This window comes from Bubalus bubalis, chromosome 5 (assembly GCF_019923935.1).
Source record: "Bubalus bubalis isolate 160015118507 breed Murrah chromosome 5, NDDB_SH_1, whole genome shotgun sequence".
In the NCBI taxonomy this organism is placed as follows: Eukaryota; Metazoa; Chordata; class Mammalia; order Artiodactyla; family Bovidae; genus Bubalus; species Bubalus bubalis.
The window spans coordinates 753,906-771,651 of record NC_059161.1 but is presented as its reverse complement, the minus strand read 5'-3'; the positions used below and the strand labels follow the sequence as shown (position 1 = coordinate 771,651).

Genomic DNA, 17,746 nt, shown 5'->3' with positions numbered 1-17,746 from the left:
GGTAGCCCCCAGGCCCCTGTCTGCCCCTCCTCTCCCCTTGCTACACCTAAGATGGGGCCAACAACCTTAGTCTCAGGTATCATGTACTTTGATAAATTAACTCCCTCTGAAGTTCATTTCCCTGAGTACAGAAACACGTTGAGTGAAGCTCTGTGGCCTAGAGTTGAGGAGCAGCCAGCACAGAGACACTTCCGAGGGATTCTATTTCCCTTCAGAACATTATGGACAAGTCATTAAGTGTTAGTATTCTCAGCTCGGCAGGCACTCGGCCTGTCTCAGTGCCTCAGCTCTGCTGCTGGAGCAAAGGCCCGTCCGGCCGGCAGGAATCGCATCAGGAAGGTCACAGCAGAGAGACCCCCAGGGTGGACTGCAGACTGTGGGTGCGGGGGGCTCCCAGCAGGAAGGCACGTCCCCACGCCTCGGGCCCACACAGCTCTGAGGCACTTCCGGCAGACGCCCCAAGGCCTGTCCTCCCTGCCATGTAGGCCCAGGGTTACTTGCAACTTTTTAAATTAAAAGAACCCAAAGACCTCCAGTCAGAGAATCCTGACCGGTTCTCTGAAGTGGATTCTTCTGAAAATATAAACTAAGCATTTTCAGAGTTTCTTCGTCTAATTAATTAGCTTCCTCACTGTAACAAACTACCAGAAAATTTCATAATCAGGATGGTTACAGATCACTTCAGAGGCTGCAACAAATGTCCCACCAGCACCACGTTCAGCTCTGCTCAAGAGGAAAGGCGCAAAGTCAGAGAGAGGACTGGCCAGTGCTCAGAGGGACACGGGCCGCCTCCTCTGCGGACCTCGCCACGGGACGCCACGCCCACACCGTCTGCACACGCGGGAGCTGGTGTGCGCCCCTCCTCAGCCTGCCCTGCAGCGTCACAGCGCCCACCGGCCGCCTGACTACACCGCGGTGCACGGCCCAGGGCTGCAGGGGCGGGCCGACCGCACCGCCTCTGGAGTCTGGCCTGGCCGATCCGCGCACGAGGACTAGTAGGGCATGTGCCCTGGGCAGCAACGGCCGGCATGAGCAGACATTGTCGTGCAGCTATGCCCAGGCCCCTCCTGCCCTCTGGCCCTCAGCTCACCTTGCTTCTTCACCTGCTCCAGAAGAAGGTCCTTCATGGCAGGCTCTTCTGCAAGGTCAGAGGGAACTTCACCTTCGCTGTTGACGATGCCCACGCTGGCTCCATGATTAATGAAATACCTATGCAGACAAGATCAGAATCAGAATCAACCTTTCCAGTCTGAGACCAGCGGCACTCCTGTGCCTGGGGCTCCGCGCAGAGCATGGCCTCCATCTGGAGTTTTAGTGTGGTCCCAGATAAGGCACTCCACTAGCCTTCAACAGTTGGGATCAAAAGCGTCTCTATTTCTTGGTAAGAACAATGCCTACAAGTGGGATTTCTCACACTCGTCTCTGAACCCCATTCCCTCACTCCTGGTGGGCGGCAGGGCACTTTGTAAACACCACAAGGGAGACACGCAGCCTTAAAGCTCACCCCGAGGCCAAGGTCCAAACCCAGGCTTCCAGGAGGGCTCAGGACACCGCTAATACTGAGAACGGAGTCCCCAGAAGAGATGGAAAGGAGCGATTCTCACAGAAACGCTCCCCATTCCCATTAAGAGCACAGTAAGTAGTGCCAGGGCACGAAAACAGAATGAAGGACAAATTAAAATTTTCATAAATCTGCCTAGGTTACATGTCCACAGAACTCTCCCTTCAACCAGCCATCTCCATGAAATCTACACTCTAAGAAGAAACTAAATGACTGAAGAAATAAATGAGTATATTCTAAATAATTAGATTCTATATTGAAAGGCAATACAGTGTTCAATCCTAAAGAAGAAAGGCCTGATAACTTTGATACCTTACAGAGATCCTTTTGATTTTCAAAGTACTTTCACGTACAATTATATAATGAGTCTTACACAATTTCAGGATTAGGCCACATGGGTGCTGTTAGAGCTGAAAGACAGAGCTGCGGCCCTGTCTCCTGACTTCAGCTCCAGTTCATCTTGGCACCACAGCAAGTCACCCTGGGGCCAGTGAGAACCCCAACAGTGCCAGAGTGCTCCCAAATACAAGTATTTAAAGGAGAAAGAAAAATGACTTAAATTAGACTTCAACCAATCCACAACGCAGCAAGCATTTACAGGTCCCCTTCTACGTTTAAAGGGCGCACGTTTTTAGCACACTGAGGCTCCCCTTGGGGCTCAGTGGTAAAGAACCCACCTGCCAAAGCAGGAGATGCAGGTTTGATCCCTTGATCAGGAAGATTCCCGGGAGAAGAGAATGGCAACCCAGTCCAGTATTTTCCACTTAGCCTGGAAAATCCCAGGGACAGAGGAGCCTGGGGGGCTACAGTCCATGGGGTTGTAAACAGTCAGACATGACTGAATGACCAAACAACAACACGTTTTAAAGACACTGCAGAAGAATTTAAAAAGATAATGCGTGGCCACTGCATTCAGGAGCTGGCAGAGGAGAATCTGCAGCTATTAGATTTAGAGCACATTTTTCGAGGGTACTGCTTTCTCACTGCTTAGTACCTGGTATAAACAGAGCATCCATAAATGTGTCTACCTTACAGGTGGACTGCACATATATGAACTCATCTGACTTCTAGCCGTCCCCACTCTCCCCTCACAGACTCAGAGGAAGACAGACTCCGCGCTGAGGCTAGCCGCTCCCTCTGCTCTCCCCGACCACACTAAGGCCACCTGCTGCCCTTCATGTCCATGCTCCTTCACCTCCCAACCCTGAGAAACCAAAATGCAAAAAATACACAGAGTGAGTGCAGGACACACTCCTGGACTGAGCCTCACCCTCTCTGGTCACTCTGAACCCCCACTGCCCCAGAGTCAGCCCCACACACACACATGTGGACTGAGCCGCACCCTCTCTGGTCACTCTGAACCCCCACTGCCCCAGAGTCAGCCCCGCATACACACATGTGGACTGAGCCGCACCCTCTCTGGTCACCCTGAACCCCGCACTCCCCCAGAGTCAGCCCTGCACGCACACATCTGGACTGAGCCGCACCCTCTCTGCTCACCCTGAACCCCGCATTATCCCCAAACACAATAGCTCACTTGCATCCCACAGTTCAACAGTCCCTCCAACTGATGAAACACCCTCCCTTCCCCGCTTTCCTGCTATTATTAGAAACTTTCCATGTCTTTCAAAGCCCCTTTTAGAGGCCTTTGCATGTTCTGACAACCGAACCTTCCCTCTTCTTCCTTGGACTCCGCCTCTGGCACTAAGTCTGGGCCTTGGTCGTGACACACAGGGACGCTGCCCCCGCCCCCCCAGCTGACTGCGGCTCCAGGACAACAGCTGTGTCCTCCTAACGGGCATCTCCGCTGTGACATCTGACGTGCGCTCTCTCCTAGCAACCCACAAACACTGCGTGAAATAAACACAGCATCGAGCTGCTCCACTCGGACGCCTTTTCCATTCTTTCCTGGGTCAGCGGCAACGTCACTCGGGCATAAAGGCCCTGCTTTTCCCTTTCCTGAGAAGTTCTCGGACCCTGATGGAGACGACTCCTGTCCAGAAATGACCTGGGTCTCCCCGAATCAGAGGGATGCGTGCCAAGTGAGACACTGCCCCAGACCATCCTCACCCTGGGGGCGGAGCCTCTCCAGGTTCACACTGTTACCTGAACAAGTATCACCCATGAAGTCTTCTTTCTGTTCTGACCACGCTGTGCGGCATGAGGGATCTTAATTCCCCCACCAGGGATGGAACCCACGCCCTTTGCAGTGGTAGCACAGAATCTTAACCACGGCACCGCCATGCAAGTGTCCATGAAGTAATATTTCCTGTAATCCTGAGGATCTTTACAGTTACCCTGAGGCTCAGAAATACCTCTTAGCTCAGTAAACATGGGCTTCCCTGGTGGCTCAGAGGGTAAAGCATCTGCCTGGAAGGCGGGAGACCCGGGTTCAATCCCTGGGTCGGGAAGATCCCCTGGAGAAGGAAAATGGCAACTCACTCCAGTATTCTTGCCTGGAGAAGCCTGGTAGGTTACAGTCCACGGGGTCACAAAGAGTCGGACACGACTGAGCGACTTCACTTTCACTTTCAGTAAACACGGCCTTTAGAAAATAAAGCCTCTCTTGGGACTTCCCTAGAGGCCCGGGCATCAGCACACGGTGCTTTCACAGCCATGGCCCAGGTTCCATCCCAGGTCAGGATGGGATGGAACAGATCCCACGAGCCATGCGCAGCTTGGCCAGAAAAGAAAAAGAAGAAAGAAAGAAAATAAAGCCTCTGTGTCCCTCTTAAGTCACCACCAATGTAAGGTCTTTTTGCTACTATTCTAAGGGGTGAACAAAGAAACCGAGATGTGTTCAAAAACTCAGAATAAGTTAGCACCACTAATATAAACAATAAAACCAAACTAAATGCTGTCATTTGGGTCAATCTGCCGCTTCTAAGTTAGACACTTGGTGGTAACAGGAAGGTAAGACACCCGGCTAACTAGCAGTAGGCCTGAACTCCAAAAGAGGAATAACAGCCCCTAAATCTCTTTTTAAAAATGTATCATACAGAGTTCAAATATGAGACTAAAAAAGGTCATCACGCTAGAATGCACTGATTCTTCCCTAGAAAGTGAATCTGGCTGTTCTTCATTTCCACTTGCTTGAAATTTAGACTTTCTAAAGATTCTGGGAATGAGAGTATAAAGTTTTTACTCTCGTTCTTACTCTTTTACTTAAAGATTATAAAATCTTTAAGGTTTTTAAGATACAAAAAGAAAAACGAGGGAAAGACAGGGCACTAATCTCTGAAACACCGCTCACAGACCCCGCGGTCAAGGCCCTTAAAGGCGGGGGGCTCTGTGGGCAGAGGGTGGAGGGCTCTGGGGGGCTCTGCGGGCGGGGGGGGGGGGGGCGTGGAGGGCTCTAGGGGGCTCTGCGGGCAGGGGTGGTGGTGGAGGGCTCTGGGGGGCTCTGCGGGCGAAGGGGAGCTCTGCGGGCAGGGGGTGGGGGTCTCTGCAGGGGGTGCTCTGTGGGCAGGGGGTGGGGGTCTCTGCAGGGGGTGCTCTGTGGGCAGGGGGTGGGGGTCTCTGCAGGGGGGGGCTCTGCGGGGAGGGGGTGGAGGGCCCTGGGGGGCTCTGTGCGGGAGGGCTCTGCGGGCAGGGCTGGGGGGTCTCTGCAGGGGGACTCTGCGGGGGCGGGGGGGCGGGCTCTGCGGGCGGGTGGGGGTGGAGGGCTCTGCGGGCAGGGCTGGGGGTCTCTGTGGGGCAGGGGGGCTCTGCAGGCCTGGGAATGCAGCCGCACAGGGACACACGGGGAGGGTGAGGACAGCCAGCAGTGGCCGGGGAAGGCTGGTCCAGCTCGCGCCTCTGGGTTGGACACCTGTGCCCAAGGAGACAGTGACTCTCACCAGTCTACTTCACTCAAAGTAGCGGTTGTTCCGGCAACAGACACTTAAAAGTTTGAACTTATTTCCAAAGGAACCATGTTCGTCCACAAGCCAGGGTCAGGAAACCACGGCAACAAAGCGACCCCAGTCACTGTCTGTCTCAGCTTCACTATAAAAGGAGGAAGACAGACCCCTGGGATTAGGCCAGCACGACTCCAGGCTGAGCTGTGCCTGTCACCTTCTAGGGGAAAAGCAGAACCCTGGATGGAATGAGATGTAGGAGGTCAGAATCACAAACAAGCCGCCAAACAGACAGTCAAACACCAGTGAGAAGGGACAGGCAGGCTCTGTTCACGGTTCTCAGGTAAATGGACGTCTCTGCAGAGGTCGGCTGAGGGGCTACCCAGGAGGGGAGCTCTGCTGTGGGCGCCTGCTCCTCAGAACCCGCAGCGTCTGTCAGCGCGCCGCCTCTAACTCCCTGCACCCGGCACCCTCTCATGGGACCCAGCGAGGCTTCCAAGGGGCCTCTCCCAGGCCCCTGCAGCGCTGCCAACAGAGCTCGCCCTGCTGTGCAACAGGAAGGCTATAATGGGCTCCACTCCTGTGGAAAGGGGCCATGAAAACACCTCATCTGACTTTCAAAGGACCACGGCTTTACGTAGAGAACTTACCTTAGCAATCCACAGTCAGTCTCATCCAGAACACATGTGACTGCCTTATCTCCCTGGCCACGCCTTCACTCAGCAGACACTCACTCAGCACCCCTTCCAGCCCAGACACTGTGTGGTGGGGTTCTTCTACACAGAGTGTGGAGAAATTCCCCAGGTCTGCCCCCACGCATGTCCAGCTACAGCCGCTAGAAACAGCCCAGACAGTGCGACCAGCAGAAGCCACCCCCGCGCGTCCCAACAAGTACACACCACCTACAAACAGGAGCAAACACAAAATCTCAACCAAGAAGCTGCAGATTTAGCAGCTACACAAAACACAGTTATCAATTATTCCTTAGAACTGATTCAACCGCCCGCTTTTATGAACTGCAGTAAAGAGCGGTCACGGCTGTATGTGAAACTGAGACTTGAGAGCAGAAGAGCACGAGTGTCCGCACGCACCGCCAGCCACTCACTCTGCTATGTTGAGGTAGCCACAGGACGCTGCTGCGTGCAGGGGCGTCCAGCCCTCGTTGTCCTGCTGGTTGACGCTGGCTCCGTTCTCCACCAGGAACTTCACCACGTCCAGGTTCTCGTCAATGCAGGCCTGCAAAGAAAAGCCCATCACTGACTCAGCAAGTGCGTGCGGGGATGCTGCCCCAGCTCTGGCGGTGCGGCGGAGTCGGGGAACAAGGCGTGTCAGCCCTGCGTCCTGAAGGGTGTCTGGGGGGCTGCTCAGCACTGGGATCTTAGGCAAACCCCCCAACTCCCTCCCTGCCTCAGTGCTCAGCTGTGAAAGCGGCATGATGGCAACTGATGGTGTCACAGTGCCGCGAGGACTAACCAAGGACAGCGATCGCTGAAGCGCTGTTTCATCACGTTATCCAAGAGCGACGTCAGGAACCACTGATTTGCCTATGAATCTTACAGGCTCAAATACACCTTTCTCAGCGGGAAGCTGCAGTTGAGGTTCCAGGACTGCTGAACCATCTCTGCTCTGGCAAGAGGGTGCGGTGAGCCCTCAAACAGAAGCCGTGTGCTCCTCTCCACGTCCGTCTGAGCAGCTGCAGACAGCACAGCACGTGTGTCTGTGCAACGTCAGGAAGGCAGAGAAGCTTCCGGAACAAAGGCTGCAAGCACACTCTCAGCCAGCAAGGACAGCCACAAGACCCACAGGCCATCTGAGCACAGCCAGAGGACAAAAGCAGGGACAGCCACATGGACAGAGGCGACCACCGTCAAGGCTTCGGTGGACCCAGAGCAGCGGAGATGCTTCAGGGCCCAGCAAATGAGAGTCCTTTTTTTAAAACTTGTCTCTTAGCCCCTGCTTCGCAAAAGAAGAAAAGAAAGCTAAAACTTTAGCTGAGAACAACTATCGAGGTCAAGCTGACCTTTGTAACACTGTTAATACCCGACTTGCCCCCTCACTGGCTGAGGCCCGCTCTCAGACACGCAGCCCCACGGGGAGGAGCCAGGAGCCTCTGAGGGGCAAAGCAAACACCAAGAGGCCGGTTTCCCACAATAATGACCCTGAAGAAGCCGTAGAAACTCTTAACGTGACTAACCCTCAATCGCGGATTCTAAGTGTCCGTAACGCCCTCTGACAACCGTGAGCACGCACGTGGCCCTTCCCCATGGCCCGCGCTCAGCGCCAACTGGGGACAAAGCCTCTGTGTACCTGCCCGAGGTGCCAGATGAACACACAGCTTTCTTCACAGATGCTACTTTACTCAAAACAACCAACAGATAAACTATGACAATCAAGGCACGAAAGTGAAAAGTGAGCCTGTCACTTAAAAGGGAAAGAAACCTCGTATTTCCTGCCAATGACAAAATTTGGCCATCCAATTAAAACCAGAACTTTGAAAAAACTACCCAAGAGCCTGACAGCTCCCTAATGTTCAGTTTTCCAATGTGATTAGTGGGATTATCAAAAAAGGTGATTTATACAGTAAACGGAAATACATACTAACATCTGGAAATCGGTGTAACTCAATGAACCCATACTTTCCACAAAAGCAAATTCATGTGTGAGAAAGCCACGCAAGGTAAAAAATCCACTCAAAACACAGGTTAGATGCTGGACTTTAACGTCACAAAGTAAGGAAAGTCCACTGATTCCACAGTGTGGAATCCAGATTCCAGACTGTGACTAATATTTAAGGAGCTACTCTTGCTGGCATTTCAGCAGCAGGAGCACCCGTGACTGTGTGAGCAGACTGGTAGAACACTCACCCCTCTCAAAACAGACACCCGTGTGAGCCCAGATTTCCCTCACATACATTCATCAGAACAGCTTATCACAGGAGACAGAGGGCAGACGCGAGCAGAGCGTCACGCAGATGCAGGACAAGCCGCTCTTCCCTTTATGCCACGTCGAAGGGCTGCTTTTACTTTGCTTTTCGTTCTGAAAGTACACAGCTCTTTTCCACTAAAGTACCTGGTTCATATGAACATATAATGGGCTACTGCTATTTTGACTGAATTACTAAGCAGGTAGTTTCAACACTTTTCAGTAATATGTAATATACTTATGAACGAAAGCTCCTTAGGGTCCTGAAGAAATTTTTAGAATGTCAAGGATTACTTAGATCAAACAATTTGAGAACTGATGTCTTCAATGAAACATACCAAAGGATATTTTACGGTGATAATGAGCAACTGGGGAAGGCTGAGGGCAGGAGGATGAGATGGGTGGATGGCATCATCACCCCAATGGACATGAGTCTGAGCAAACTCTGGGAGACAGTGAAGGGCAGGGAAGCCTGGTGTGTTGCAGTCTGGGGTGGGGGTGGGGTGGGGGCAGGTCACAAAAGTGACAACATAACGACTGAACGACAATGGACAACCATTTAAATAGCAAAAGATTTCCCTGGGGAGAACTAAGCCAGGCTTCTGAGGAGAACTACAACACTTAAGAAGCATCTATCCAGCAAGAGGACTAAAACAGAAACCTCTCCAGATAAACCTCATGTCAATCCCATTTAGAAACAAGCACTGGATGACAAGCAGTTGATTCAAACTAGAGGATATTTATTTAATTAGGTAATCTTGGCTGAAGATTCACCTCATGGCAAAGAGATGGGGAAACAATGGAAACTGAGAGAGACTTTATTTTGTTGGGCTCCAAAATCACTGCAGATGGTGACTGAAGCCATGAAATTAAAAGATGCTTGCTCCATGGAAGAAAAGCTATGACCAACTTAGACAGTGTATTAACAAGCAGAGACATTAATTTGCCAACAAAGGTCCATCTAGTAAAAGCTATGGATGTGAGAGTTGGACTATAAAGAAAGCTGAGCGCTAAAGACTTGATGGTTTTGAACTATGGTGTTGGAGAAGACTCTTGAGAGTCCCTTGGACTGCAAGGAGATCCAACCAGTCAGTCCTAAAAGAAATCAGTCCTGAATATTCTTTGGAAGGACTGATGCTGAAGCTGAAACTCCAATACTTTGGCCACCTGATGCGAAGAACTGACTCACTAGAAAAAACCCTGATGCTGGGAAAGATTGAAGGCAGGAGGAGAAGGGGACAACAGAGGATGAGATGGTTGGATGGCATCACTGATTTGATGAGCCTGAGCAAGCTCCATGAACTGATGAAGGACAGGGAAGCCTAGCGTGCTGCAGTCCACGGGGTCGCAAAGAATCGGACACGACTGAGCGACTGAACTGAACTGCCTGAGGAAATCCGGGATAGACACCAGGTCACTCAGGTCTGACCTAAATCAAACCCCTTCTGATTATATAGCGGAAGTGACAAATAGATTAAAGGGATTAGATCCAATAGACAGAGTGCCTGAAGAGCCATGGACAGAGGTTGGCAACACTGTGCAGGGAAGCATGACCAAAACCACCCCCCCCAAAAAAAAATGCAAGAAGGCAAAACGGTTGTCTGAGGAGGCCTTACAAATAGCTGGGAAAAGAAAACTGAAGGGCAAAGTAGAAAGGGAAAGATATACCCAACTAAATGCAGAGTTTCAGAGAATACCAGGGAGAGATAAGAAAGCCTTCTTAAATGAACAATGCAAAGAACTAGAGGAAAACAACAGAATGGGAAAGACTAGAGATCTCTTCTGTCAGGAAGCATTTAACAGGAGGCTTCCTGTGTGCCGTGTTGGATCTGTCAGGAATTCCCTGCTCCTTATTAATTCCTGAATATTCAGGAATCAAGAGGAGAGGCAAGCGTCTCCCGGGACTGACAAACCCAGGCATTTCCTTCATTAGCGTTTCTATATGGTGATAAGCACCCTCTTCCTTCTTGTGAACCACACCGTAAAAGTGATTGTTTACAACTCTCTCTCTCTTTAATATGGATCGCCTATGTTTTGTGAGTCTGGAATTTTAATCTTTATCTTTGCTGAGAATAACTACTTTGTAAGACAGTATCTATGCCCACACCATGTTGATTAAAACACCTGTGCTCCATCAGAGCTCTGGTCCCTGTGTCTGTCTGTCTGTCTGTCTGTCTGTGTCTCTCTCTTTTTCAGGCTGATCCCCTGGAGCGCTAAGGCCCTCTGAGTTTACTTTCCTGCCTGGGCTTCTAAGACCCTCTCGAGAAGGCGCTCTGCATCTTCACCCCATCGAGAGGGCACCTGAGGCCTCCGTGAACAGAGCAAGTCCCGTGTCAGGGGCTTTATTGGCTTTCTGTGTAAACCAAGGAATATCAGCCTCTTTCTCTCCTTTACTTTCTTATCATCGACTCCGGACCACCAGGTTCCAGTCCATTAAAGGACCTCAACACTCTTCAAGAAAACTGAGATACCAAGGGAACATTTCATGAAAAGATGAGCATGATAAAGGACAGAAATGGTATGGACCTAACAGAAGCAGAAGATATTAAGAAGAGATGGCAAGAATACACAGAACTGTACCAAAAAAAGGTCTTCATAACCTGGATAACCACAATGATGTGGTCACTCACCTAAAGCCAGACATCCTGGAGTCTGAAGTCAAATGGGCCTTAGGAAGCATCACTACAAACAAAGTTACTGGAGGTGATGGAATTCCAGTTGAGCTATTTCAAATCCTAAAAGATGATGCTGTGAAAGTGTTGCACTCAACATGCCAGCGAACTTGGAAAACTCAGCACGGGACTGGAAAAGGTCAGTTTTCATTCCAATCTCAAAGAAGTGCAAAGGAATGCTCAAAATTCTCCAAGCTAGGCTTCAACGGTATGTGAACCAAGAACTTCCAGATGTTCAAGCTGGATATAGAAAAGGCAGAGGAATCAGAGATCAAATTGTCAACATCTGCTCTATCATCGAAAAAGCAAGGGAGTTCCAGAAAAACATCTACTTCTGTTTTATTGACTCTGCTAAAGCCTTTGACTGTGTGGATCACAACAAATTACGGAAAATTCTTAGAGAGATGGGAATACCAGGCCACCTTACCTGCCTCCTGAGCAATCTGTATGCAGGTCAAGAGGCAACAGAATCAGACATGGAACAATAAACTAGTTCAAAATTGGGAATGGGGTACATCAAGGCTGTATATTATTACCCTGCTTATTTAACTTTTATATGCAGAGTACATCATGAGAAATGCCAGGTTGGATGAAGCACAAGCTGGAATCAAGACTGCCTGGAGAAATACCAACAACCTCGGATATACAGATGATACCATTTTAATGGCAGAAAGTGAAGAGCAACTAAAAAGCCTCTTGATGAAAGCGAAAGGGGAAAGTGAAAAAGGTGGCTTAAAACTCAACAATCAAAAAACTAAGATCATGGCATCTGGTTCCATCACTTCACGTCAAATAGAAGGGGAAAAATGGAAAGAATAGCAAATTTTACATTCTTGGGCTGGCGGCGCTGCAGACGGTGACTGCAGCCATGAAATCAAAGGATGCTTGCTCCTTAGAAGAAAAGTTATGACAAATGTAGACAGTGCATTAAAAAAGCACAGGCATCACTTTGCTGACAAAGGTCTGTAGAGGCAAAAGTATCGTTTTTCCAGTGGTCATGTTCGGATGTGAGAGTTGGACTATAAAGAAGGCTGAGCACAGGAGAATTGATGCTTTTGAACTATGGTGGTGGAGAAGACTCTTTAGAGTCCCCTGGACTGCAAGGAGATCAAACCAGTCCATTCTAAAGGAAATCAACCCTGAATATTCACTGGAAGGACTGATGCTGAAGCTGAAGCTCTAATACTTCAGCCACCTCATGTGAAGAGCTGACTCATTTGATGCTGGGAAAGACTCAAGGCAGGAGGAGAAGGGGACGACAGAGGATGAAATGGTTGGATGGCATCACCGATTCAATGGACATGGGTTTGAGTACACTCCGGGAGTTGGTGACGGTCAGGGAGGCCTGGCGTGCTGCAGTCCATGTCCATGGGGTCACAAAGAGTCAGATATGACTCAGTGACTGAACAACAACAATCTTGGTTACAAAAAGCATCTTGTTCATTTCCCCCAAACCACTTGATATACTTTTTACAATTAGTGGAATTAGCTAAACATCTTAACCTCGATTTGATTTGAAGTCATATATCTCTCCAATTTGACCTTTTGAGGCCAGATGACTTTTATAGCCAGTATTCAAAATAGCCTCTTTTTCAACCAACAGTTCCAAAAAAATCAAAATTTTTCCTATTATGTTTGCTTAGGTTGATCAACTCTATAAGCTTTCTTCATACTTCCTTACCATGTAAAATATTTCATAACTATTCATAATATTATGAACCATTTTGTAATTAAGATTATCAGTGAATCTCTCCCACTCTGCATGACTACCAGTCTGCAACCCCACAGGTTAAGATTTAGCTAACCCCCTACAGAATATGTCACTAAAAACTGCTAATACTTTAACTGGAAGGATGGAAGAGGGTATTTTCAAATAGGTACTGAAGTTCAAGGAGGAGACTGTGCTTCAGAGGTTAAGGACACACTTTGCCCAGGAGTCATATACTGTGTCGGGAGGTCAAATGTGCCCTCTTGGCCTGTGCTAGTAAGGAGCACGAGTCAGCTGCTCCTCGCTTGGCTGCAAAATCTCTCTGGCTCTGGAAGGAGACCAGCTGGGACACTTAGCCAGGGGCCATACCATCACCAGACAGAATTCTGGGAGCCAATGTTCTCAAGACAGTTCTTCATCCTTAGATGACTGAGCCCAACTCCAGAGGTAACGTCACCCCAGCACAGCAGGTACCAAACAGGAGAAATGTGTCTTCTCTCCCCCCTGGCATCTCCCCTTCCTTTTCTTCACCTCAGCATAACTTCCACTCTCTTCCTTGCCAGTTCCATGATCACTCCCGTCTATGACTCTCACACCCCTGACACGGTGTCCACGTAAGAACGACGCTGTGAGGAACGACGCCGTGAGGATGTCCGAGGCGCTGCCGCCAGCCTCGTGACAGCGCCTGTCTGCAGAGTTGTCCGGGAGGAGGCAGAGCGGCACACCTGTCAGATGCCCCACCTGGCACTCCACAGGGCATGGCAGGGGCCGGGCAGACCCGGGCTCGTGACCAGCCCTGCCAGTGAGCACAGTCCCGAGTGAGGACGCAGCCTGAGCACCAGGGCTCAGCTGGGGGCGGGGACGCCACCGCCTCGCAGGCTTTGTGAGGGTTCGGTACAGCCTTGGCGCAGTGCCTGGCGCTGTTTCTAAGCCAACGGTTCAACTCAACAGCAACAGCCTTCCCAGGAAAAAGCATGAGTCCTACTTCATCCTCACGCACCACTGCCCTCCAGCTCTAGGATTTGAGCTAGCAGGATCACAGAGCCTGTTGCCTAAGCCTGCCTTCAGGAAACCCCTGTAGCACCTGGGATGCTGTGGGCCCTAAGGGCAGAAGCCATGGGAGTCAGTCTGTCTGTCCACAGTCACCTCAAGTGGACCCTGTCGGGCAGGCCAGCCCACAGAGCTGCAGGCAGACACTCTCGGGCATCTGCTGCTGCTGCTGGTAAGTCACTTCAGTCATGTCCGACTCTGTGCAACCCCATAGATGGCAGCCCAACAGGCTCCCCAATCCCTGGGATTCTCCAGGCAAGAACACTGGAGTGGGTTGCCATTTCCTTCTCCAATGCATGAAAGTGAAAAGTGAAAGTGAAGTTGCTCAGTCATGTCCGACTCTTCGGGACCCCATGGACTGCAGCCCACCAGGCTCCAACGTCCATGGGATTTTCCAGGCAAGAGTACTGGAGTGGGGGTGCCACTGCCTTCTCCGCTTGGGCATCTAGGGGGAACCATTCTCTGTTCTTTGTCTCGGGGAATTTGTTTCCCTCTAGGAGGGTTTCCATGGTGGCTAAAGAATCCTCCTGCAATGCGGGAGCCCTGGGTTTGCGTCTCTAGGTTGGGAAGACCCCTGGAGAAGGGAACGGCTACCCAGTCCAGTATTCTTGCCTGGAGAGTCCCCAAGGACAGAAGAGCCTGTCGGGCTGCAGTGCGCGTGGTCGCAATGAGCCGGACACAACTGAGCGACTTTCCCTTTCACTAGGAGAATGAGTATGACTAAAGTCAAGGAAGAGAAACAAACAGTCCCTGAGAGGCTTCTCAGCTAAACACAGACTACATTAGACGCTTCTGCCCACTCCCTCTGCAGGTGTGCTGCGCCTCTTCCGGGCCTCAGCGAGGGGAGGGCAGGCGGCCGCCTACGAAGCCACGGCCCCCACGCAGGGCTGCACGCACCTCCCACAGACAGGTCTTCCCCTTGAACAGGCCAAGACACTAAAGGGCTTTCTGATGTCACTTTGGACACATAATATTACTAAAGTAACAACCTGTTCTAAGCTCCTTAAGAAAAGGAAATATTATTTAATTATTAGGCCAGAAAGCTACCAGAGAAATTGCCAGGTAATCATTTAAAGCTTCCTAGAATCAGCATGTCACCGTTCCCTGGCAATAAGCATCTCTCCCCCAGGAAAAAGGCTTGACTTCACGGCCTGGAGAAAGGGGAGCACCACCCCCTCAACTGTACCTTGCCCTGCCCTCTCTATCAGAGGCAGGAGCAGCTGATGGCGCTAACCTGGGAGTGTGAGGAGGCCTAAGAACAAGCTGCCTCCTCCCCAGAAGAGCCCGCAACCGCCACCACATGCCACGGGCCCCAGAGCCGACCTCGCTGCCGGGTCTCAGAGCCTGCCCTGGCCTGAAGAGCGTCTCCCCAGGCCCGTGCACTCCTGTGCAGGCAGCATACTGGCTCAGGGCTCTGGGCAGTGGGATCTCCCGGCCTCGATCCCACAGATCACACTGGGGGATGCTGCTGCTGGGGGGAGGGGCGGCGCTGGAGACGCGGCCCCTTCCACACCTTTCACTATCTTGTCCTCTATCCTCCAAACTTGCATAACCCAGTAATAACAATTTATAGTTTATATAACTCAAAATTTACATAATTCTCAAAATTGTGCAATGTCTACCTTATGCTGAAAACCCTAAATGCCTGGACGTAACAGCAAAGAGCCAAATTTCTTTCACACAAGCGCTTATCACCAAGCACCGGAATCACCTACATGCAAGTCTCAAGTCCACCAGCAAAGCCAGAGTGCAGATCCCACGAGGGAGGGCTCTCTGGCGATTTGTTCACTGATAGATCCCAAATACCAGGACCACACTTGGCACCCAGTAGGTCCCCAACACATGTCTGTGGAAAAGAACAAATGCCCAAACACACAGAAACTCCCATTTTCTACAGATTCAGGTGACTCCTGGTTACCTGGACTTGAAGACCTCTCCAGACTCATCCCACTGAGAGCAGACGGCACGTCCTGGGGTGGGCCAGCCCCACTGAGGGCAGCATGCTGACGCCACATGGCTTGCGCTGGGCACGCACCTCCATCCACCGGGCAGCGGCGGAATGGTAGCCCAGCGGGGTGCGTCCACGTCCTGACCCAGGAGCCGGAGGGGGACCCGACTCAGACACGGGGGCCCTGCGGGTGTAGGCAGGTTATGGTACCCAGGTGCGGAGGTGTCCTGGATGACCCGAGGGGCCCCAAATCCAACCAGCGTCCTGCTAAGAGGTAGACAAGCAGGCAGGGGAGAGCTGGCGAAGACAGGAGAGGAGCGGCACAGTGCCCGGGGCAGAGCCTGGAGCACGCTGGCCGTCACCAGGAGCCGGGAGACTAGAGGAGGGCCTCTCCCTGGAGCTCCAGGGCCAGGGTGGCCCCACCGCACCCTGACTTCAGGCTTCAGCCTCCCGCCTGGAGAGCCGTGAGGGGACAGGCTCCTGCTGTTTCCAGCCACCAAGCTCGTGGTGGTCGGCTACAGACCACAGGGCCCCGACACGCCTGACATGGAGCAGGCGTCAGCCCCGCGAGGACCGGCAGCATCCTGGCCCTTGGTGCCAATGGGGGTCACTGCAGCCAGTCACCACTTCTCTGCCAGATGAAAATGGTCAGGAAATCAACTACACCACTTCTTAAGACACAGCTGCATTTTACCAGAAGGTTTTAAAATCAATTTTCAGCCCAAAGAGCAAATGCCCTGAAAGGCCTGACCACGTGCTCGCGTCAGATGCGCTGCTGAAAGCACCGCCTGAGGACTGGGGCCACGGCGGGTGGGGACGGGGGAGGGCTGAACCACGAGGCTGTGGACCTGACACGGCTCAGCTCACAGGCCCCGGGCTCCAGCAGGGAGCATGCCACCAGACGCCTTCGCGCGGAGTCAAGGCGGCCCAGGCCTCAGTACATTTGGATAAACCCTGAGCAGATAAGCCCTTCGAAAAGGCTCTACTTTACTGTAGCTCAGACCGCCTGACCCACGACTGAGTCAAGCGTCCACTGCGGCCACAAGACAGCGTGCCTGTCAGGGAGGCGGGGATCACGACGGCAGGCTGTCCAACGCAACAGGTGCCCCAGCACCAGCAGCCTGGCTCAGGGCTCCGGGCTGCGGGCACGGGTGGCTTGGCCCCAGTGGCGAGAACTATATCTGAAGATGTGCTCAGCGCTCGGGCCGGCTCTGGACACAGATCTGTGGCCTTTCAAGGGAGAGAGCCGACAGAGGCAGCACAAGCATTTTCCATGGAGTGTCACATGACCAAGATTCTTGCTCTCAGTAAACTGGCATCCTGTCCCCAAGGCTGTGACCAGCTATAATCTGCAGCCAGAGAAACCCTCCTTCAGTTAAGAGCAAGCCCCTTATTGTCTGAGGCTGACACTGTTTTGATTTCAAACACACGCTCACCCGGGTCTCACAGGGCCGCCTAGAAGTGCCACTGCCCTTACCCTAGTAAGGTCGCCCTCCACCGTCCCGGGCACTGAAATGAAGAAATGCTGCTGAGCTGTCAGACAGGCATCACGTGGCAACTTCTGTACTACATACAAAGGCTGTGCCCAGCAACCCTAACTTGTCATCGAGGCGGGTTTTTGAAAAGTCAAGGAGAAGACAAAGGGCCTGGAAGATGAACACAGCATCTTCTCAAAGCCCATGATTCGTCTCAGACAGAAGTTCCGTAGTCCACTCTCCAAACCTCAACCCTGTCATGCACGGAGAGTCCTAACACTGAGGGACCGAAAGTGAGGCCGAGTAACTGGCAAGTCCCAGGCGTGCGCTTCTCTCAGACCAAGGGTGCGTGCGTCAGGGGTCACACAATGACCACGGAGCCCACCTCAGGGGTCACACACCGAACTCGGAGCCCACGTCATGGATCACACGCCGACCGCAGAGCCCGCGTCAGGGGTCACACACCGAACTCGGAGCCCACGTCAGGGGTCACACACGGACCGCAGAGCCCGCGTCACACGTCACACACCGACCGCGGGGCCCGCGTCAGGGGTCTCAAACGAGCGAAGGC

General features: G+C 51.9%; 1 protein-coding gene across 26 annotated transcripts in view; it reads right to left on the bottom strand.

Annotated features, from left to right (window-relative positions):
- The window catches only part of PPP1R12B (protein phosphatase 1 regulatory subunit 12B), a 171,140-nt gene that overhangs the window by 117,854 nt on the left and 35,540 nt on the right, over window positions 1–17,746 (bottom strand). For 24 of the 26 annotated variants that reach the window (XM_025285261.3, XM_025285267.3, XM_025285268.3 and 21 more), the window contains exons 2-3: window positions 6,506–6,636; window positions 1,091–1,209 (exon numbers count right to left, since the gene is read on the bottom strand). In XM_025285261.3, coding sequence (XP_025141046.3) covers window positions 1,091–1,209; window positions 6,506–6,636 — 250 coding nt within the window. Of the gene's footprint in view, window positions 1–1,090; window positions 1,210–6,505; window positions 6,637–6,873; window positions 7,330–17,746 lie in introns of those variants that run through there. The other 2 variants (XM_025285266.3, XM_044942601.2) reach the window with 2 other exon arrangements.